This window comes from Peromyscus californicus, unplaced genomic scaffold, assembly GCF_007827085.1.
Source record: "Peromyscus californicus insignis strain IS unplaced genomic scaffold, ASM782708v3 Scaffold_21__1_contigs__length_65335640, whole genome shotgun sequence".
Taxonomy (NCBI): domain Eukaryota; kingdom Metazoa; phylum Chordata; class Mammalia; order Rodentia; family Cricetidae; genus Peromyscus; species Peromyscus californicus.
In genome coordinates, this window is record NW_026294514.1 from 20,148,503 (window position 1) to 20,172,073 (window position 23,571).

General features: G+C 36.5%; 2 protein-coding genes across 9 annotated transcripts in view; one reads left to right on the plus strand and one right to left on the minus strand.

Annotated features, from left to right (window-relative positions):
* Positions 1–5,798, plus strand: part of Rpe (ribulose-5-phosphate-3-epimerase) — a 91,390-nt gene extending 85,592 nt beyond the window's left edge. For 2 of the 3 annotated variants that reach the window (XR_008220853.1, XM_052749748.1), the window contains one exon: positions 3,835–5,206. Coding sequence is in view for 1 of the 3 variants with exons in the window: in XM_052749748.1 (XP_052605708.1) it covers positions 3,835–3,888 (54 nt within the window). In the remaining 2 variants the exon portion in view is untranslated. Of the gene's footprint in view, positions 1–3,834; positions 5,207–5,494 lie in introns of those variants that run through there. The other variant, XR_008220854.1, reaches the window with a different exon arrangement.
* The window catches only part of Kansl1l (KAT8 regulatory NSL complex subunit 1 like), a 93,043-nt gene that overhangs the window by 65,148 nt on the left and 4,324 nt on the right, over positions 1–23,571 (minus strand). For all 6 annotated transcript variants that reach the window (XM_052749741.1, XM_052749742.1, XM_052749739.1 and 3 more), the window contains exon 2: positions 12,479–13,598. In XM_052749741.1, the coding sequence (XP_052605701.1) occupies positions 12,479–13,569 (1,091 nt within the window). In that variant the 5' untranslated portion in view covers positions 13,570–13,598. The remainder of the gene's footprint in view (positions 1–12,478; positions 13,599–23,571) is intronic.

Genomic DNA, 23,571 nt, shown 5'->3' on the forward strand with positions numbered 1-23,571 from the left:
ACTTGGTAGCCCAGGCTGGCCTCGAACTCACAGAGATCCGCCTGGCTCTGCCTCCCGAGTGCTGGGATTAAAGGCGTGCGCCACCACCGCCCGGCAATACCACCCTTTTTCTCTTGAATAGAATTTGGTTTGGTTTGATTTTTGTTTTGTTTTTCAAGACAGGATTTCGCTGGATATACTGTAACTCATTCCGTAGACCAGGCTGGCCTGAAACTCTCAGAGATCCACCTGCCTCTGCCTCTGCCTCCTGAGTGCTGGGATTAAAGGTGTGTACCACCATCATCCAGCTAATAGAAAGAACTTTGAGACTTAATGGTCTGTTAAGTATTCTTAACTGTCCTTATACAATTCTTATGTATATTGACAACTATGGACATAGAGAACCAAAAGCATAATGAATTTGTAAAGCAGACTGAAGCATACTTGCAAAGGACAAATCAATAATTCAATAAGCATTCTGTATGTGTACATGCATGTACACATACTTCTTTTGTTCAACAAAGTAGACAATTATGTAGACTGAACACTACCTAAAGATCCAGCTGAAGGGAAAGTGGAGTTAAAATCCAACAAAAAAGTTCTGAACTTCCAATTAAAACAGCTCAGAAGAAACTATCTTTTGCTAAGGCACTACCTATGAAGAGTACTGGTAGTTCTCCCAACACTACTACAGCTCCAAAAAGAGGAGAAAAGTACTAAAACTACCTCAGCAGCAGCAAAATCAAAACAAACAGAAGCCAAAATAAAAGTACCTTTGTTACTTAGAAAAGGTGACTGCAACTTAAGCAAAAGTAAGTCGAGGCATTTCTGAAATACTTTATACATTCCCAAATAACCTTGTATTCTGCAAAGTAGCTAAACTTACATTGAAAACACTTAAGTGCCAGGGAACAAAAACCCATGGAACTTTAAAATCTGATCCTTAACAATAACTGTTATAAAAATAGTTTTCACTGATGTTTGCACCTAAAATTAACCAGACCATCCTTTAAAGGTTTGTAGCATGCTTTTCCTTTGAGGCAAGTCCTTGAAGACATTCAGTTCCAATGGAGACTAGCTTAACTAATGATATTTAAAGTATCATCTAGATAGACTTCTATTATTCAATTTGTTTTATAACAAGGAAAATAGAGTGTATTCAACTGAATCTGCAACCTGAGATCTTTTGATGTAGCAGGGATATAGGGCAAATTTGAAGCCAATAAACTGAGCTATAGGAGGGTATTTCTACAGAATTTTCAACATTTTGTTTAGATACTTATATGCCGCTAAGGCTTTCTCTTTAGTTATGACTAAGTCTGACCATGAATATTTAAAAACATTAACATGATTGAAGTAGTTTGGAAATAATCCAAATTAAACTTCACATACTCACACCATTCTACTATATAACAAATAGACATAAAATTCACACTTACATCATTTTTAAAAGCAATAAATGTTAATATTGTAAACAATCTTTAAAAATTTTTACATGCACAAATTCAACTACTGCACTTCCTCAATGCTAAGACAACACCAATTTAAAGATACACCATAAATAACAGAAATATGATTTGGAGAAATCTATTAATTGTACTCATGACTTATGTATATTTATATACATCCCAGTTTTAGAAACAGTGATGTGGAGCCAGGCATGGTGGCACATTCCTTAATCCCGGCACTCAGGAGGCAGAGACAGGCATCCAATCTCTGACTTCAAGGCCAGCCTGGTCTGCATTGCTAGTACCAGGCCAGCCAGGGTTACATAGTGAGACCTTGTCTCAAAAGAAGATAAAATTGACTGATGTTATCAAAAATACACATTTGGAATCCAAGAACTATTCCACTGAAAGTACATATAAATTTTCATTAGCTCTGTTTTCTAAGAATGAAAATTTGGTTTTAAAAACTTAATGGCAGCATTTTCATTAAAAGATCACTTATCAAAATAGTTTCGCAGGACTTAGATTTTTCTAAGACAACATAAAACCATTATTTTTTAATGAGATTTATTATGGGAAAACTGACAAAAATTATACATGATTCTTTGTACAGAGCGTGATGTTTTCTTATACAAGTCAATATGAGGTGATTAAATGAGGCTCATTAGAAATCATCCCTTGCCACATTCACAGTTTAGTTGTGACAACACTTAACATCCACTCTCAGCAACTTTCAAGCATACAATGTCATGTTACATCCAATAGTCCGCATACTGACAAAAGAGCTCCGGGACTTACGTCTCCTAAATGGAAAGACTGTCTCTGTCACCAGCATTCTCCTCCTGCTCCCCTCCCCCCCCCCACTTCATCCCATGACAGCTCTGGTACGCACAGTTCTTCTGTGCTTCTAGGTTATGACTTCTTTAGAGTCTCCTTCTAAGTGAGATAATGCTTTCATTTTCCATTATTGACTTCTATGTTCAACTACTTAACAAGTGATGTATTTCACTTTTTTAAAAGGCTGAATAATATTCCATTACATAGTTGATAGTGGGTGAATATGAAAATGGTAATGCAGAAATGAACTCAATTTACTGATTTCATTCCCTTTGGACAAATACCCAGAGTAGGATTGCTGGAATATAGGTGTTAGTTGTATTTTGAGCTTCCTGAAGAAATTTCTTTTTTCCATAATGACTGTACTAATTTACATTATCAACAATGTGCAAAGTTTTCCTTTACTCTGTACTCCCTCCAGGACTTGTAACCTTTCTCCTAACCACACTAACATACCCGTGTAAGACAGTATCTCATTGTTGTTTTAGTTGGTATTTTTCTGATAAGTAGTACTGCTGAGTTGCATTTACTTTGTTTTGAAGTACCTGTTGGCCATCTGTATGTCTTCTTTAGAGAAAAGTCTACTTGGGTCCTTTGATCAATTTTAATTGTTTTATTACTGTTTGTCTGGCTTGAATATGTACTTTGACCATTACCTTGTTAGATGTATGATTAGCAAATATTCTCTCCCATTCTATAGGCTGTTTATATTGTTTCTTTTGTTGTACATCAGGTTTCAGTCTAATGCACTCCCATTTGTCTGTTTTTGCATTTGTTGCCTGTGTTTTAAGGCCAGACCCAGAAAATCTTTGCCAAGACTGTGCATCAAACTTCTCTCTACTTTCTCCTAGGAGTTTAACATCTTCATTCATTTTAAATTAATGTAGGAATATGGAATGGCATAAGGATTCAATTCCATAATTCTGTAGATGTCTGTCCAATTTTCCCAACATTTAAGAGATTATCACTTCCTATTTATATGCTCCTGGCATCTTTCTCCAAGATGAACTGGACACAAATGACTAGTTTCCAGAGAAAGAACTGAAGAATAGGATTACAGGCATCTGCCACAATGCCTATAATTAGAGTATCTTTCCATTTATTTGTGTCTACTTTGATGTTTTTAATTAATATTTTATAGCTTTTAGTATACACATCTTTCACTGCTTTTATTGAAGTCAATCCTAAATTATCTTTGTTTTCACGTGACTGTAAAAGGAACTTTTATTCTTGATTGCATTTTCAGTTTAGAATTAGTGTATAGAAACAGTATTATACATTGATTTTATATACAGCAAGTTAACTGATTTCTTATTTCTAACAATTTTCAGGGTACCTGTTTTTACCACAAGATCATAGCATTTCTAAACACCCTATTTAGCATCTTCCTTTTGCATTTGTATGTCCTTTTCCCTATTTGGCTAGGAATTCCAGTCTTGACTGGGAAGCAGCAGGGTTCTACAGATTCAATGTCCATGCCCCCTTAGACTTCCTATACTGAAGCTTAACAGCAGTGTTGTGATTCTAAGAGGTAGTCACTGGGAAATAACTGGTTCTGCTTTCATCACAGGATAGGTGTCCTTGCAAGAAGCCAGTGGACTTGTCCACTCCCAGTACCATGTGAAAACCTAGCTAGAAGACAAGTGTCATGTATGAAGACATTTCCAAGAATTCAATCTGTAAGTTCTTTGACCTGAAGACTCCCTACCCTCCAGAAATACAAGTAGTAATATCTCTGTAGTTCATACATTTCCTGGTCTAAAATGTTTCCTTATACCAGCCTGAACAATAAGTATCCTTGTCTTGTTCCTTATCTTAAAGGAAAGCTTGCAAGTTTACTATTACTAAGATATTACCTGGGAGCTTTTCACATGTAAATTGTATGATACATTTCTTTGATACCTAAATTGGTAATTTTAACCAAGAAAGAATGTTGAATTGTTTCAGTTTTTTCCCATTTATTGAGATGATCATGTAAAGTTCTGTTCTTGTTCTGTTAGCATAATATATTCATCAATTTGCATATTGAATCATCTTTGCATCCAAGGAATAAATTCCACTAAATAATGGCTCATGATTATTTTAATTGATGAATTAAATCCTTTAACTGAATTATTTTTGTAAAGGGTTTTGCATTTATATTCATTACAGATACTGGCCATTGTTTCTGTGCTGATCTTTATTATTTCTTACCGTACAATAACAGGGCTAATTTATTCTTTTCTGACTTCCTTATATCTTAACATTACTTCACATACTTTTTTGTAATGTAGGCATTTCTACAAGCCTCCTTATTAATAACAGCTTTTGCTATATTCTAGTATGTTGTTTTCCACTTTACTTTCTCTAATGATATTTTACAATTTCTCTGTAAATTCATTCATTGATCTATTGGCTTTTTAGGAAAAACGTTTAATTTCCATTTATTTGCCAATTTTCCCAAACTTTTACTCATTTCTAGTTTCATTCCATTTTAAATGTAAAAGGTTCATGATGCAAGTTTTTTGTTTAGTTTATTACTCTTTTGTCTATAAATGTGTGACTTCAGGCACCACATGCCATAAAGAACAAGTGGAAGCCAGAGACAACTTGTGGAAGGCAGGAGTCAGTTCTCTCCTTCCACTGTGGATTTCAGGAACTGAACTCAGGTTGTGAGGCTTGCCAGACAAGCACTTCTGCCCAGGAAGCCATCTCACTGGCCTTACAGATACAGTTTAAGTCAAACTTGTTAAGGTTTATTTTGTGTACTATCTATAATGTGCCCTAGAGAATGTTTCTTGTGTGCCTCAAAAGAATGGACATTCTGCTGCTGTTGAATAGAATGGTCTGTTAGGTACATTTGATCCAAAGTGGAGCTCAAGTCCAGTGCTGGTTTTTAGATAGTCTATGTGGATGATTTACCTACTGTTGAATGTGACTTATTAAAATCTATTGTTACTTAACTAGTATGTTTTGTCATAAATATTCAAATTTGCTTCATCCAGACAGGTAGCAAAAGGGTACACCAGCAAGCCCAGCACTTGAGAGATAAATTCAGGATATTGAATTCAGTGTCAGCCTGGGGTATACACTAAATTCCACACCAGCTTGGGCTACATAGGGAGATCTGATCTCAATTTTTTTCCTTTTACATTAGTTACCCCAAAGTTGGGTATGTGTATATTTATAATTTTCTATCTTTTGATAAACTACTTACCAGTATATAATGACCTTTTTTTTTTTTTTTACAGGTTTTGTCTGTTTTTTTCTGCTATGGGTATCACTAACCCCTGCTCTCTTCTTGTTTATATATTCATGGAGTATCTTTTTTTAAACTCCTTGTACTTTGTTTTGCATTTGTATGTTCTTTAAAGCTGAAATCTCTTATTGAGGTGTTTATAGTTGGGCCTTTGTTTTTCCTCAATCCATTCAGCAATTCTTGTCTTAAGAATTTAATCTTTTACATTCAAGAATTAACTATTAATTAGATACAGATTTCTTAGTGCCATTTTCATTGTTGCTATTTTAAAAATACAATCTCTTTGTTCTTCATGATCTAGTGATTTTCTGTTGTGCTTTGATTCCCTAATCTTTTCTGTAGTCTGAGTTTTTGCATGTGGTAACCATGAGACATAAAAGTGATTCAGCTGTGAGTCTATTTTAAGCTGGAAACAAATGTACTAGCTAGTTGTTACTATTCTATAATGAAGTAGCTGACACTTGGTATCCTGTGAAGAAAAGAGGTTTATTTTAGCTGATGTTTTTGATGAAAGTCCAAGAACGGCAACCCAGTTATTGCAACCCCTTCTGCTTCTGGTGAAGAATTCCTGGCTGTATTATATTATGCCAAATGGCATTACTATGGTAGTGATGAAGTCAGATATCATAAGGTGAGATTAGAAGCCAGTGAAACCAGTGAGGAGTTACTCTTCTTATTTTACAGCAACTCTTGTAAGAATTACCTTAGGGCATGACCACATGACCTCCGAGTAAGAGTCCCCTCTCAAAGCTCACACATTCTCTCACCATTGCCATACTAGGAACACATGTATTCTTAGGGAAACATACTCACATTACAGCTAACCACAATATAACCTCAATTGCATACAAAATCTCCATACTTTTACTCCTCTCCCATTTCATGACTTGCCATCACAATGATACTTTTATATCTGTAGCCATTATAAACTAATATTGCTAGTTAGTCCTTGGTTGTCCTACTTTCACAGTGAAGACTCAGGTTCTTTCTACATCACTATTATAGTATATTAGCAAAAATCAGAGAATGCTGACTTGACTATTACTTTGACCACCAACTGTTTGGCTGTTACCAGTTAACTTTTCTTTCAGCTTAAAGAATGCCTTTTATAATGATATACATATACATACATATATATATTATATATGTGTGTGTGTGTGTGTGTGTGTGTGTGTGTGTGTGTGTGTGTGTGTGTATGTCAGGTTTACTGGTGGTACACTCCTCCTCAGCTTGTTATTCTGTCTCCATGTTTGAAGAATAGCTTTGCTGGGTGAAGTGTTCTTACCTGGAAGTTTATTTGCCTCTGAGCACCTTGTTATTTCATGGTTTTCTGGGCTTGAAAACCTTTTGAAAATCTGATGACAGCTTCCCGAGTCTCCTTCTATACGCAGATCTCTTGCCACATTCAAGAGCCCGCCAGTGATTTGTTCTTCATGTAGTATGTGTTTTATGTGGGTGTTCACATGCCATAGGACAAGTGTGGTACTCAGAGCACTATTGCTGGAGCCAGTACTCTTTCTACCACGTGGGCTCCAGGAACCAATCAAGTCTTTCTCACCTGCAAAGCCATCTCACCAACCTGCCAGTGGTGTCTGTGGAAACTCCTGATCCTCCTGTACCTTGATATACAGTTTCTAAGATACAATTAGTTTTCAGTCATTTACTTCCCTGAAAAGGTTTCCTACCTCTTCATGGCTTCCTCTAGGCTTTCTTCTTAGTTTCTTCTCTAATGGGATTTCCCCAAATAACTGCATTTCATAGATCTCTTTATTTGACCAAATCTCCCCTGTGCCCTCTGTTGCATTTTTCATTTCTTTCATTGTATTTCTCAGTTTCAAAATTGTTTGGTTCTTTATTTCAGTCTCACTGCTATACTTAAGAATTATTCTCCTGATTTTATTGTCCATATTCTCTCATAGTTTGCTGAGCTTCTCTAAAACAATTTTGAAGTCTTTTCCAGGAAGTTTTCTTCTTTGAGGGCAGTTACTGAAAAAGTGTTGCACCTGTTCGGTGGTATCTTGTTTCCTGTTTTATTTTTTCCCATGCTTCTTGCTTTGCATGACATACACATCTTGGATGGCCTGTTCTTTTACTTTATGAACTGGTACTAGTGCGTGCCATGATAGTTGGCAACAAGGTGAGGTGCAGCAGCTCTGGTTCAGCAGAGGCGGAGCTGAGACCTTTAGGTCTGCTACCTGAGGCCAGAGTAGCAAAGACTACAGACAGGTTCTCATCATCTTAGCTTGGGTGTCCAGTGAGGTAGCAAGGGCTATTGTGCTCTTTAGTAGGAAGTCTGGTGGGTTCTTTCTGGCCTTTTTTTCCACCTGAAAAGTCATGGTCGAGCTCCCTCCTGGAACTGAATCTGGCTGGCAGCAGATGTGCCTTCAGTAATGGTGTCAGTGGTGTCTGAAGCATGACATCTAGAAAGTAGCCATAGATCTGAGGCATGAGCATGGCCATAGGTTGAAGCGACTGTTCATTTTTAAGTGAAATAAGGATAGTAACAACTACATCCCATGGCTGACAGAACTAAATGAGGTATCGCATATAATTAACTAGCAAAATGGCAGCATGAAAAATAATTTGTGCTTAAGAACTACCCTAGTTCTCACATCCAAGCAAATTTCAGTTATAATGACATCAGAACACCAAAAGACAGGAATGCTTACTTTGTCACATTTTACTCATTATAAAAAATAATACACTAGTTCTATATCAATTACTAAAAGTAATACTGTTTCTAACTCTATACTGATTATCCATTTTGGAGAATTTAAAAAAATGACAGACTATTTCTGCCTAAAAGGTCACAATTATATCCAGGAATTTGTATCAATTCAGAAACATTAACAGATCCCAAGAAATTTGAAATTGTGCTCCATGTGACTGTTTACATTAAAGTCAAATTAAATTGAAAACTTGGTCTTTCCTAGCAGATCATCATTCACTGCAGATGAAATAATGTGTTTTCTATTTACTTTGTTATAATACCAGGTTTAATAGATTATGAATTGAAATATGATCATATTCTCTCTTGTCAAAAATAAAAACCAACCAACCAAATAAACAAGCCCATAGCAGATCAAAGGCATGCTTGTAATCTAGCAGTTAGGAAGCACAGGCAAGAGTATAAAGATTTCAAGGCCATCCTTGACTACATAATGAGTACAAGAAGGCTTGGGCTACCTAAGACCAATCTCAACTCTACCTTCTATAAAGCAGCGTTAACACTTTACATGTACTTACAACTACACACACAAAACCAATGAGGGTATCCCATGTAATCTCTTAAAAGTTTAGACTTTAATTACATTCAAGAATAGAAAAAAATGCTTATTTATGCCTAATTGGTATTACTATTCCTATGTGTTTTCCCCAGAAAGTAGAGTACCTTACTTTTAAATATGTTTAGTACTCCATATCCATAGATACTGTAACATCTGCAGATTCAACCAATCACAAATTATAACAATTAAGAACTCAATAGCTGAATGAAGCCCTATTACAAACCAAATGTACAGAAAATTCCTATCATCTCTGAAGCTACTTCCATACAGAACATGTAGAGTTTTTTCCTTGTTTTTATCCCCTACAAACTTAGTATAACAACTATTTACATGGCATTTACATTGTTTTAAGTATTATAATTAATTTAGAGATGGTCTAAAGTATACAGGAAAATGTCACAGTTGCACACAAAACACCATTTTATATAATAGACTAAAGATGGCCTATGGATTATAGTATTTGCAGAAGATCCTGAGGCTGACACTTAGCATATCTGACTCACACATATAGCTTAAGAAATAAAACATCTTAAGATATCATTATCTCAGATTTCAAGTCCTATTACAGAGCTATTGTAATAAAAACAGCATGGGCCTGGCAGAAAACAGCCATGAAGTGGTTAATGTATACCTTTAATTCTAGCACTCAGAAGGCAGAGGCAGGCAGATCTCTGTGAATTGGAGTCTAGCCTGATCTAGATAGTGAGCTTCCGGCCAGCCACATCTACATAGTGAAATTCTGTCTCAGAAAATACACACACACACACACACACACACACACACACACACACACACACGCTGATCAACAGAATAGAATTGATGAGCCAGACAAAACTCCACATACATACAAACACCTGATTTTTTACAAAGAAACCAAAAATATAGACTGAAGAAAAGAGAGCATCTTCAACAAATGGTGCTGGTCAATCTGGATAGCTGCATTTAGAATGTAAATAGATACATATCTATCACCCAGCACAAAACTAACTCTAAATGGATCAAGGACCTGAATGAAAGACCTGACATACCCTGAACCTTACAGAAGAGTAACCCGACAGAAGAGGAAGTGGGTAATAAGTGTGAACTCATTGTCACAGGAAAGGATTTTCTGAACAGGATGCTGATAGCAAAGGCATTAAGAACAACAATAAATGGGACCTCATGAAGCTAAAAAGCTTCTGTAAAGCAAAGGACACCATCATTCAAGCAAAGTGGGAGCCTGCAGAATGGGGAAAAAAATCTTTAATTATACATCTGTTAAAAGATTAATTTCAATAATATATAAACAACAAAAAAACAACATCAGGAAAATAACCCAATTAAAAATTAAGATATAGAACTTAACAGAGAGTTCTCACAAGAGAAAACGCAAATGACATCCTTGATGTTTTCAAAATGTTCAACATCCTTAGCTATCAGGGAAGTGCAAATTAAAACTACTTTGAGATTTCATCTTACCCCAGTCAGAATGGCCAAGATCAATATAACAAATGACAGCACGTGCTGGCCAAGATGCAGAGAAGGGGGAACATTTATTCATCGCTGATGGAAGTGCAAATTGATACAGGCACTATGGAAATCAGTGTGGTGGCTCCTCAGGAAGCTGGGAGTAGATCTACCACAAGATCTAGGCATACCACTACTCTTGGGAACTTGCTCATGCATGGTCACTGCTTTTCTATTCATAATAGCCAGAAATTGGAAACAGCCTGGATGTCCATCAAGTGATGAGAGGATAATGAAAATGTGCTGCGTTTACACAAGAGTTTATTATTCAGTTATTAAGAAAAATAAAAATCATGAAATGTTCAGACAAATGGAGTCTGCTAAAAACAACCATCCTGACTGAGGTAACCCAGGCCAAAAAGACAAACATTGAATGTTTTCTCTTCTATATGGATGCTAGCTTTTAACTTTTAGATATGTGTGTTTTAATATGAATAACCACAGAGACGAAGTAGCTGGTGAGGGACCAGGGGAGAGGAGGACAACTTCCAAGTAAGGAGAAATAGAGTGTAAGGTTATAGAGGGATAAAAGGGAAACCAGGATAGGAGGATTCAATTGAGAGGAGGAAGGAAAGGCAGGGTAAAGGAGGGAGTTAGCAATACTAATGGCCTTTTGAAAAGCCATATGGGAACTTCCTAGGGTAGAAGCTTCCTAACAAACACATATGAAAGGAATTTAAATGGAGTCAACACATATTGGGAAAAAATGTCCCACCTAGATATACCACCAAGTAAAACAGTGTCAGGAATGGGTTAAATCTATTAAGTCATTGGCCAAAGGGGCCCCACAGACTCCATCTCCCTAGTAAAAAAGTACAGGCTATTGCCAAGGCTATTGGTTACTCTCCATAACCTGACAGTAAGGCATAACTGCTGAAGACACAAATTACTCACGTCATCCAACATGGAGAAATGAAGCTGGTGTATAACCAGAAGCTTTACCCCTGTTACTAGTGTTCATGGTGTGGGAAGGCACTCTGCATGCTACTGGAGGAGAAAAGTAGTCATCCACCTCACCTGGCTACAAACAACAAACTTGCAAGATATACTGGTGCAATAGTAACATAAATGTTATCCGAGTAACTACCAACCTACTATTTCATTGGCTTTAAGGCCCACTCCATGACATGGAACCCATACCTGACACTGCTAAAGTGGCTGCTAAGATCCTGAGACTAGACTGGTGATAGGCCTAGGGCAAAACCTACTACTACTATTCTGTTAAAGGAATATAGCAATAAAATGACTCCTAATGACTAGTCCTACTGCTATACCCACAGGGCATTCACTCAGCCCTTCTCAGAGAGCATCTTCTTGCAGTAGATGGTAAGTAACAAACAGACCCCTAACTGGACAATGTGTGGAGTGAGAGACTTTGGAACACTCAGCCCTAAATGGGATATCTCCATCAAACCCTTCCCCTCAGGACTCAGGGATCTATGGAGAAGAGGAGGCAGAAAGATTGTAAGCGCCAGCAGTGGTGGATGACTCTAAAGAAACAGCATCTTCCAGACACAGCAGAACTGATACACATAGAACCTCACAGAGACTGTCAGCATACACAAGACCACACAGATTCAAGCCAGACCAAGTCCCAGCACTGACCAGGCAAAGTAGATACAAAGTTTTATCTCTAACCAAGAAGCTGTTTACCATCCATACCTGCTGGGAATGGAAAATCAATTTTCTCCAAAGCAGTGTTACTGGGTCTATGAATCATACTCTCAAGAAAGGTCCCATTCCCAGAAATAGTTGGGCAACACAAAATGTACTCTGTGGTGTGTGTGTGTGTGTGTGTGTGTGTGTGTGTGTGTGTGTGTGTGTGTGTGTGTGTATGTGTGTGTGCACGTGCTTTTTGTTTTGTTTTGATAAAATTTGGCTTATTTTCTTTTTCCAGTTTTTCATCTTTTTCATTTTTGTTGTTTCTTCTATTTTTTGAGAAAGAGAGAGAAAGAACATGAAATTGGGTGATAAGGAGGGGGAGAGGATCTGGGAGGAATTGGGGGAAGGAAAATCATATGTGCAGGAAAAAAGAAAAACATTTTCTTAAATTCACCAGTTTTATGACTTAAAGATTATGGCAGAAAGATTTTAGAAAACCTACTTTCTTATAACATATCTTGAAAGCAAGATGATTGCTACTGTATACAGAATAGAAAAAAATCTAGTAATTTTGCACTTACACTGCCACATTTTTTCTAATGGTATATTCATCCAACTCGTCATCTGAGCTGCTATCGGTGGCATCAGAATCCAGACCCTCTTCCACATGAGACAACAGCCCTGTAGCAGACAGGGCAAATCTTTGGATTTCTGCAGCTGTACATTGAGCAAAGCCATTGTTTGTATCATCCCAAAACTTATTCTCTGAAGCCAATATGTTGACTTCTGGCTTAATTTCAGTGTGTTCAAGTAAACTATTCCCCAAAACTGTGGTGGGGTCATGAAAGATCTTCATTGTGGGCAGCTGGCGCTTCATAGAAAATTTCATCTGTTGACCATAGTGCTTAACAACATGCTTCGCTAGGAGCATCTGCAAGTGTTTCTGAGTCCGTCTAGCCTGGCTGAGTAAAATTTTCTGTTTACTCACACAATGAAGCAAACGAGCATTCACCTCCTCCTCTTTTTCAGCAGCTGAGGAACTAACAGGCATATCTGAGTGACTAGGTCCAACTTTCCTTTGGGTACATTGCAATAAACTCTTTTTAATCTTAGTATCAGTGAATTTACCAAAAAGTGCATTCTTTTGGTACCATTTACAGTTTTGTAGATGTATTTTATCTACATTTGTGTCTTTGGTGAGATTTGAATCCAAAACAATCTGTATATCTTTCATGCACTGGCTTGTGGTATCTGAGAGTTCTTTTTTGATGACCTCATTCTCAGAATGAGAATGGCAGATCTTACTGAGTTGAATACTGCTGCCGTTACACAGTACGTTTTTCAGCTTACAGCACTTGGACTCCGTTACTTTCTTTTGGTTATAATTCTCATTATACTTATTTAGTGTCGAATTAGAACTCATTAAAAGAACTGTCTGAAAATGTTTTGAAGCCTGAGGGGAGGCAAAATGTTTTAAATTCACAAAATTAGTATTTAGAGTAGGTTCAGGAGTCGGAAATCCCAGCATCTGAGAGAAAGTGTCTCCTCCCTTGAGCTTTTCATCTACAGTTCTTGGACTTTCCATGCACAGCATCTTGTCAGATTCCATGGTACTTGGCAAAGATGAAAAGCAGATACCCTTTGTTGTTGCCTCCTTCAGAGCTGGGGTCATGGCGAATCCTGGAGATAATTACTGGAAGCCTAAAATTACATAAAAAATACATGATCAAACATCTCGAAAAAAAAGCTTGATGCTTACACTTTTGCCAAGGGCAACTTTTATTTTTTGATGTTTCTGATTAAAATGAGCATGGCACCAAAGAGTTCCTTTATCTCTCAGCTTCCCACATTATCTCAATAATAAGCTGTTATTCTTCACTCTGATTGTGAGCCTAATATTCACAATCCCAATTAAAGTTGCACATTATTAGACGGGGAATATAGCTCAGTGGGATAGTACTTGTGCAGCATATGTGAGACCCTGGGTTCCATCTAGAGCACCACAAAAAAAAATGCACTTGCACACTGTCACAGTAAGGGTTTAATGACAAATACATGTGGGTCCAAGTACATCTCACAACTATATCATTGGCAGTGTTTACTGAAAGTCAATAGAAAAACTTACAATTTTAAATCTCTTAATCATATTTGAAAATGTAAATCAATCGCACAATTGCAAAAATATTTATCTTTATGAAATAGTCACTTTTTCTAAAATGAAGTTCCATTTAGAATTTATTTTTCTCAACTTGAACATTAATATCTAGAATTAAAATAAGCCAAGTAACCTGTTAATAAGTAGACCTAAGTGAGCACAAAACATGAGTTCATAGTTGTTCAAAAATAACATGGCAGTGAGAAATCACCTGATCTGAGACATATATTTTTCCTGAAAATTTAACTGCAATGTTTTTCCATTATCACAAATACACATTTATTACTTATCATTGTAATGTATTCCTTCTACATACAAAATAGTGAAAACCATGCCAGATGACCAGTGAAGATTAATTCCAAAGTTAAACAAATTTCAAAAGAAAAGACTGTGCAAAACTTTACAACATTAACTATTTGAGCTTTTAATGATAATACAATGGAACTATTAAATTCCATAATTTTTTCAACATACATAACACACTCTAATATTATGTGCACCCAGATGCTAGCTGTAACTGTACTTCCTTCACTTTTATTTTCCATAAAACTAGCACAAATGATCAAGAAAAAGAAAAGGTGTAAAAAATTTGTTAAAAAAAATAATCAAAGGGTTAAGAGCAAATAGCCAAGTAGACAATATCTACAACATATAAAAGAGAATTATTAATAGCTAGGATATATAAAGAACTTCTGCAAATAAATAAAAGACACAATAATAAGATACTTTAGGTGATAATGTCTAGATGGCCATTAACATATACTTCATCACAGTAGTAAGAAATGCTTATCAGCAAAGCAAGATCCAAGTTTCCAAACACTAAACTGACCAAAATGATTCCAGACTGAAACACCAGTTATGATGAGGCAGGAAGAAAGCAAAATTTATCACATCTACTGAGGCCACAAATTGGCTGGGCAATTTGTACATAAAGTAGAAAATCTGCTTGTCACAGGTATATAAGCAATGGTTGTAACACCAAACATTAGTTGAAAACAAATTAGATATAAAAAAACAAACACAATAGAATAATATATTAAAGTTAAAAGACTATCACTATGGACAGACTAATGGTTAAAGGAAAAAAGAGCAGTGTAGGTACACACACACACACACACACACACACACACACACACACACACACACACCAGCTTTATACTATATATATACAACACAAACATAAAAGCCTATCATGTATATGGATGCTCAAGCTTATACTTAATAAAAAGTGAATTAGAAAAATGCCCACCATATCTGAAACAGTAGTTGCATCAAGTTTCATGAGGTTTTCATTTTTATTATAAATGTTATGACTTTGGAAAAAAGAACAAATGTAAAATAAACGTTAATGGCTAACTAGATGATAAAAATATAGATGTGTATATATATATATATATATATACACATGCACACATACTTTGTCTCCTGTAAAATGTGTTTATAGTCTGCCTTCAAATTTGAATTATCTCAAAATTAATACACTCACTTTTGTATAACAAAGCAATGAGCTCTCTATATAATACTCACATTCATCCTAAATTTTAAAGGAAAAATGAAAATATGATTTTTTTTGTTTGCAATTCACTCTGATTTTAATGATAGAAAAAAAATACAGACCATCATGAAGCACTTGCTCTGGCAGTGGGCCCACTTTCTGTTCCCAGCACCCACACTGGGCATCCCACAAATGCCTATAACTCCAGCTCCAGAGGACCTGAAACCCTTCTTCTGGGCTCTGAGGGTACCCACACACAGGTGACATACAAACACACATATGTATAAATAAAAAAAACTTTTTTTAAATTAGGGAAGAAAGTTTCTAGGATTAAAAACATGTGCCACTAAATCCAGTCCCCCAAAAAATAATATTTAAAACAGTAGTTTGGGAGCCTTTGAGACATATAATCAAAAAGTACAGGTTTGGCAGTTTGCGAAAATTAAATGTGCATATTACTAAAAATCACTGAGTTTTAAATCACTCATGTTAACTCCGAATGATGGCTCCAATCATTATGCAGTTTTTAATTAATTTATTCTTAGTTGAATATGCTTCATTAACATACAAAATAGCTAATTAGAATAAGGCAAAATATAATTTTTTTAAAGATTTATTTTATTTATTATGTATACGGAAGAGGGTGCCAGATCTCATTACAGATGGTTGTGAGCCACCATATGGGTGCTGGGAATTGAACTCAGGACCTCTGGAAGAGCAGTCGGTGCTCTTAACCTCTGAGCCATCTCTCCAGCCCCGCAAAATATAATTTTAAAAGCACACAATAGTGAACAATTCTGTAAGTTTACCTCAAGATGATATCCTTTAGTTCAATATAATTGCAATTATTTCATAGATCTTAAATGCTTATTTGCGCTTTGGAAGCCAATTTCAGAAAGGCAGTATGAAACTGACTACAAATCAAGCAATCTGTTTTCATTGAGACTGTATCAACCAGCCACACCACATGCCTTTTTCATGTTGAGTATTTATGAATGATAGCTAGAAAACTATTAGTTTTAAAAAACAAAGTTAAAATGGCCAGGCGGTGATGGCGCATGCCTTTAATCCCAGCACTCAGGAGGCAGAGCCAGGTGGATCTGTGTGAATTCGAGGCCAGCCTGGTCTACAGAGCAAGATCCAGGACAGGTACCAAAACTACACAGAGGAACCCTGTCTCAAAAAACCAAAAAAATAAAAATAAAATTAAAATGCACAAATTATGGAAATAAATAAGTTTGCTTTCTTAAAGGTAGAAAACAAGAATATAGTCCCTGAATCATAAAATAATTGTCTGCATTGGGTAGAAAGAAGCTAGAGTCTTCATCTCCATCTAATAAGTATTCAATCTAAAAATCAGCAATTCATTTCAACTGTCATAGGCAGACATGTCTGATACTATCCTAAATACTAGAAAGATGCAGTGATCATGACAAATAAAAATTCTACCCTCACAAAGTTTATATTTAGAGGAATATGCTAGAGAGAAGGGAGGGAGGGTGAGAGAATTTATTTTAAAAAATAAATAACATTTTTTTAAAATCTACATTCATGTGAAAGGTGACTATAACCTAAGTGTGGTGACTTGAATATATTTGAATAGTTGGTCTCCAGGTGGTGCAATTGTTTGGGAAGGATCAGGAGATGTGGCCTTGTTGGAGGAGGTGTCACTGTGGGCAAGCTTTGAGGTTCCAAAAGCTCCAGTGTCTCAATCTTTCTGTCTTGTGTCTGTGGGTAAAGATGTGAGCTCTCAGCTACTGCTCCATTGCTGGCTGCCTGCTGCCATACTCCCACCATGATGGTCCCAGACTCTGAAATGGTGAGCCCCAAACAAAACTCTTTCTTTTACAAGTTGCCTTGGTCACCATGTCTTCTCACAGCAATAGAAAACTAAGACAATGAGTAGATACAATATTCCAGTAAATAAAGGTTTTGTAAGTGTTTACAAAAGCTACAGTATAGAGCATATTTATATTGACACAGGGTAAATCTGGATGTGTGGATGAGAAGTGGGCCTCTCTTGGTGATATCTGCCCTAAGATCTCAAACAATAACAAGTTAATAAGAATTTGAGATGTATGCCTTCCACTCAAAAAAGATAACATAAATCTTTGGGCAAGAATAAGCTTGGTGTGCTTCTGGGGGAAAAAAGCAACTATGTCCAGAACATAATGACTACAGAAAGAATAGAAATAAGACCAGAGGAGCAGAAAGAGCCAGACCATTGCATTTTATACTTAAGCTGAAGAACAGTCATTAGAAATTCAGGTGAGGAAATAACTTGATTTGATTGACTAGAGAGAGGGGTGAGCGGAGGGAGGGAGAACAAGTTAGCTCACTCTGATGGCTGTCAGAGAAAGACCTGGAATGCAGAGGAACCAGAGAGGCAGTTACTGAATCAATGCCAGCCCAATTGGTTGCTTAGACTAGGTAGGTATTAAGAATGATGAAAATTTAAATATGTCTCAAGATAGAGTCAACAAAACTCTTGGTTTTTTTTGGTTATTGTTTTGTTTTTTTTGTTTTTGTTGTTGTTGTTGTTGTTTTGGTTTTTCAAGATGGGGTTTCTCTGTGAAACAGTTCTGGCTGTCCTGGAACTCATTCTGTAGAGCAGGCTGGCCTTGAACTCACAGCATGCACCACCACCGCACCACTGCCCAGTCAAAACTTTTGATGATCAACATTTTGCAGGGTTCAAGAGGGACAAAAGGAACCAAAAGTAACGCTTGGTTTTCTAGCTTCAGCACATGCATGGTCAATGGTGACATTTTGGAAACAAGACATACTTGGAAAACTTTTTTTTTTCTTCTTTTTCAAGTATTGTTAGGGTCATATTATATTTAAAGAATGTATCTGCCATCCATGTGGAGTCAGCCAATCAAGGCTAGAATTCAAGTAAGGGGTCATAATTAGACAGTAGTTGGAGAAGTCATGGCATATAAACAGCATTTAAAGCCAAGGAACAGTTTACCTAGGGAGAAGGTCAAAACAAAGGAAAGGAGCCTGCAACAGAAACTAAGGGACTTCGTAATAGCTATGTGAAGGGAGCTACAAGAGAGGATGGGCCCACAAAGGAGAAACAACAGAATGTCGGGGTGGGTACAATCAAGACAACCAAGTATTTAGAATATATAAGAAGTCAAATAAGAACAGGTCAAAGTTACCAGGGATATTACTTTCTAAGAGATCTGTTGAGAAGTCTCCTGGCTTTTATTTTCAGTCCAGTGTAATTAATTGTAAATTTAAAGATCGACTGAGCTCTAGTCTGCTCTAGCTTTCCATCTTAGAGAAAGGGAAATACCCAACCACAACCCTCTCTCCCTGTCCTTTCTAATCCCCAAGGCACAGAAACACAAGGCAGACCTAGCTACCAGACTATGCAGTATCATTTTATTAAATGTTTGCCATCTTATTAAACATTTTATTAGAGTTCATTTTACACAGCTTTCAATTAAAAAGCTTGCAAAGCACCCTAAGAGGAAAAATAAAGTTTTAAAAGATGGGATCACCAGACAAGGGATTTAAAACAACCATAATTAATAAGCAATGGGCTTTTAATCAGGGGGGAATGACAATACACAAGAGATAAATAATGGAAGTAAATTAATGAAAGTCCTAACAAAGAATCAAAAACAAATTCTACAGATCAAAAACACAGAGGCAGGGCCTAAGAGACAGCTCAGCAGGCAAAGGTGCCTGTCACCAGGACTGAAGGCCTGAGTTCATCCCCCAAGACCCACATGTTGAAGTGAAGTGAGAACACTAACATGAACAAGACACCAAATCACAGATCCAGGAAGCACAGAGAAAACCAAGCAGAACAAATCTCAAATTCATATAATTTTAAATCATAATTCATGTCGCTTAATAAATTAAACACTGTGCTCAAGTATTATGTGCAATTATGTTACTTACTATATAATAGTATGTCCACAACAAATAACACATTTAAAATTATGTACTAAACTTTCTTATTTGTATGCATGTGTTTGTGGTGCAGGTTCCATCAACCTCAGGCTTGCATGTACTAGGAAAGTTCTCTCTGACTTAGTTATTCCACCAGCCTGATTTTAGTGACAGGTTCTTAGAAGCAGCACTGGATAGTCTCAATTCATAATCCTCCTACAGCAACCTTCATAGTGTGCCTAATTTTTTGTTTGTTTGTTTGTTTTGTTTTGGGGGGGGCGGGGGTTGTTGCTTGTTTTTTCCAGACAGAGTTTCTTGGTGTAGCCCTGGCTATCCTGGAACTCACACTGTAGACCAGACTGGCTGCCAAGTCAGAGATCCACCTGCCTCTGCCTCCTAAGTGTTAGGATTGTACCTAGCTTTTAAAAGAACAGATTTGATTTATGTATTAGATGGAGTTAGAGACCTAAGCCAGGGCTCAAGCATGAAAAGAACTCTGACTTTGAGCACCATTTCCAGCCTCATGTCAGGTACTTTTCATGATGAATGAAGCGCACTGGGCTTTGTTTTCATCAACAGTTGGATCCTAGGATATTGTTTGGCCCATGGGAAGCTTTTTTTCTTTTTTTTTCCCCAGGCAGTCTTGCTGGGTAACATGGCCTCACTATGGAACTCTTAATTCCCATACTCTTGCCTCTACAGGAGTGAGCCCCTATAAGTGACTCATACAACAGGCTCTTAACAAAACATCTTGAACAAACACCATCCCTAAATGAAAAAACTGCTCTAAATTTTAACTAAGGAGATTTATGAGACATTTTCTTGCCAGGTTGTCAGATAAAAAGGTTAGAAAACATTAACACAGAATATAACTGCCCAGGAGAAATATGGTATGAGCTACATATGTTATTTTAAACTTACTACCAGACATTTTAAAAATAATTATTTCATTTAGAAAATGAAAATATATGTGATCAAAATAAAAATTTCTTAATGAGACTATATATATATAATATCCTTTATGTATAACAAATCTTCAAAATCATGAGTTTCTTTTCTACAATCTTAATGTAGAAAGAGCCTCATTTCAAATGTTCAGGTCAGTGTAACAAGAAATTACTGTACTAGTACAATGCAAGATGTATTCTTTCTTAAATAACCAGGAATCAACCATTAACTATAAAATTTCAATCCACAAATTTATCTTAACCAAATATATGTATATTTTTAGGCACCTATAGTAGTCTAGGCAATACAGAGAAGAGAAACTCCAACAATTTTCTAAAAAACATCTTGATCAGTTTCTAACTACACACTGTGACATTTCATCCTAGCTAAATCTAAAAATATCTTTCTAACTACAAAAATATTGGGTTCTCTGATTCCAGACACTCCTACTGTTGGTAAAGATTGTTTTGTGTATACTCTAGATACTCAAGTCTAATGTGGCACTAAAGTAATTTAGTCTAACAAACTCGAAGGGAAAAAAATGGGAAAAATAAAACTTTTTCTCTGTCAAAGACACTCACTAAAATATCAAGCTAATGGGATTTTTTAAGTGGATACTACAAGCTTAAAAACTGCCAACAGTCTCTGAAAGAAAGCAGCCATGCAGTCTTGAGTCTCTGCGAAGGCAAGAGCTCCTCATAATCCAAAAACCAGTTCTACTTCATTTTCACAACCAATTGATTTTTCAGCTTTTGGTTTAAGTTAAATTCATTAGTATCTTGGCAAACAGAAATTCTGTGGTTTTATGAGTAGCATAAAAGAAGTTTATCACAAAACCATCATAGATGACCTGTCAAGTACATAAACCTTCAACAAACAACCCAGATCCAAATATATACTATTCTTACAAGACTCGGAAAAATACCAATACCTACTTTTTGTAGGACAAGCAAAAACTTATAACTTAAATAATAGACACTTTACAGTCACTTTTTTCTTTCTTTCAGTATATATTAGTAGTATTATTATAAAACCAAATTAATCCAGCAAGAACAGTGAACTGGATTATACTGTTAAATCTACACCATAAATTCTAAAATTTGAGTGTACAATTTAATCCAAAGAGCATTCACTGAGAATTAAGAGTTTACTTAGTTTGAAATTGTACTATTACAAGTAGGTTTTGCCTTGTCCCCAGGATGTTTTCATAGTAGCTCAAGCTGTACTTTTAAGATTCATAATGCATTCATATTTGAGTCTGGCATTAACTAAAAGTAATCTAATCCTCTAGAGATCATGGAATATAGGAAAAGCAGTTATCTTTCAAAACTTGCATATACACAGGGAGATAACTGCCAAGACTATTACTACTGAGTTGGTTCAGACACTTAGTAATCAAATCTTTACAAATAACTTACATATTGCAAATGATTTTTGACATTTCCTGAAGAAAATTATTTAAATACCTTCACACTTGAATTTAATAATCTAGATAAAAACCACTGGTTTTCCTGAAAAATGAATATCAGAATTAACTGATTGCCTATCCCTCCTATTGCTTCAGATTTTTGTTATGCTTTCTATTCTAGAATGCATACAAGCATTCCATATTGTCTTTAAAAATATTCTCTCAGGTTTTAAACCTGAACATTAAATTTACTTTTAACCCTATTCTCTTAAAATAGAGTAAAAGACACAAATCCACCTATAAAAACAAAAACTAAAATGGTCAGTGGTGGTGCACACCTGCACTTGGGAGGCAGAGGCAGGCGGGTCTCTCTGAGTTCGAGCCCAGCCTGGTCTACAAAGAGTTTCAGGACAGCCAGGGCTGTTACAGTGTAGAGACCCACAGTACTTACTTACTCAGGGTATGAGAATTGAGCTTGCTTTGCTCAGCAGGAGTGTTTAGAAGGGTCTGCACTTGGCTATGTGGTGTGCTTTGATCTAGCAGGGATGGGGGGGAGATCTTTTGCCCCACCCCTTGGCATTTTTATTAAAAAAAGCTTTTGAAGAGACAGAAGGGGCTGGTGGATTTTGATCCAGGTCCTCCTGAAGCTATCCTGTGTTTCTCTGTCTCCTCTCCACTATCTTTCTATCTAAAAGTTTCTTATTCCTCTCTCCTCCTCATAGGAACCCTTTAAAAGGTGGGAGCTGGCCTCCCACATTACAGAGAAACGCTGTTTCATAAAACCAAAACAATAAAAATACGAAATACAAAAACTACCAACAGTATTTGAAAGGGAAGAACCCAGAAGCAGGGCCAAATCTTATTCCACATGTATTACTTAACCCATGATAATAAGGAAAAGTAACTAACAAAATGTGAGAGGTTCTCTTTTTGTCTTTACATTTATTTAGTGTGGGGGTGGGGTGGGGTGGGATAGGGAGTGTTGCTATGGCAGAGGTCAGAGGACAACTAGTAGAAGTGGGTGGTTCTCTCTTTCCAATATTTGGGTTCCAGGGATCCAGCTCAAGTCATCAGACTTAGTGGCAAACACTCTTATCAAATGAGCCATCTCAGTGGCCCGAGTTGGACTTTCTAACATTACTAAAAATATAAGAGAATTCAAATTTTCTAACTTGTCCTTATAAAGGCAAAAGCCAAAAATACAGAAACACCAAGGAGAATGAGTTCATATTGGTTGAATTTTTATCTCATAGCACTAGAAACCACGGGCTGGAGAGATGGCTCAGGAGTTAGAAGCACACACATTGCTCATGCAGAGGCTCTCAGTTGAATCTCCAAAGTCCAGGTAGGCTGGCTCACAATCACCTGTAATTCCAGCTCCAAGAGAGCAGACACCCTCTCCTGGCTTCCATAGGCCCTGCACTCACATACACAAACCCACAGGAGGAACTTGGATATAAACATGACATTTTTTAAAATGTCTTAAAGTATCAAAAAAAATAAGTAAAGCCATAAATACAAAATACAACATATTTCCAGATTCCTTTATACGTTCTTTTAGGGGAATTCTCAGTTCACTACAGAAAACTTTACCGTAATTGGCATGAGTTGAATACAGTTAGCTCCGCACTTTGTAGTCTATGATGTTTATAAGCAAGAGCTTTCCACTTTGAAAACTATGCCTAAAAAGGAATTCTCATTGAAGACTAAAGAATTTAATTAAAGATAACGCCACTTGGGTGGCCACATAACAGATCAAACA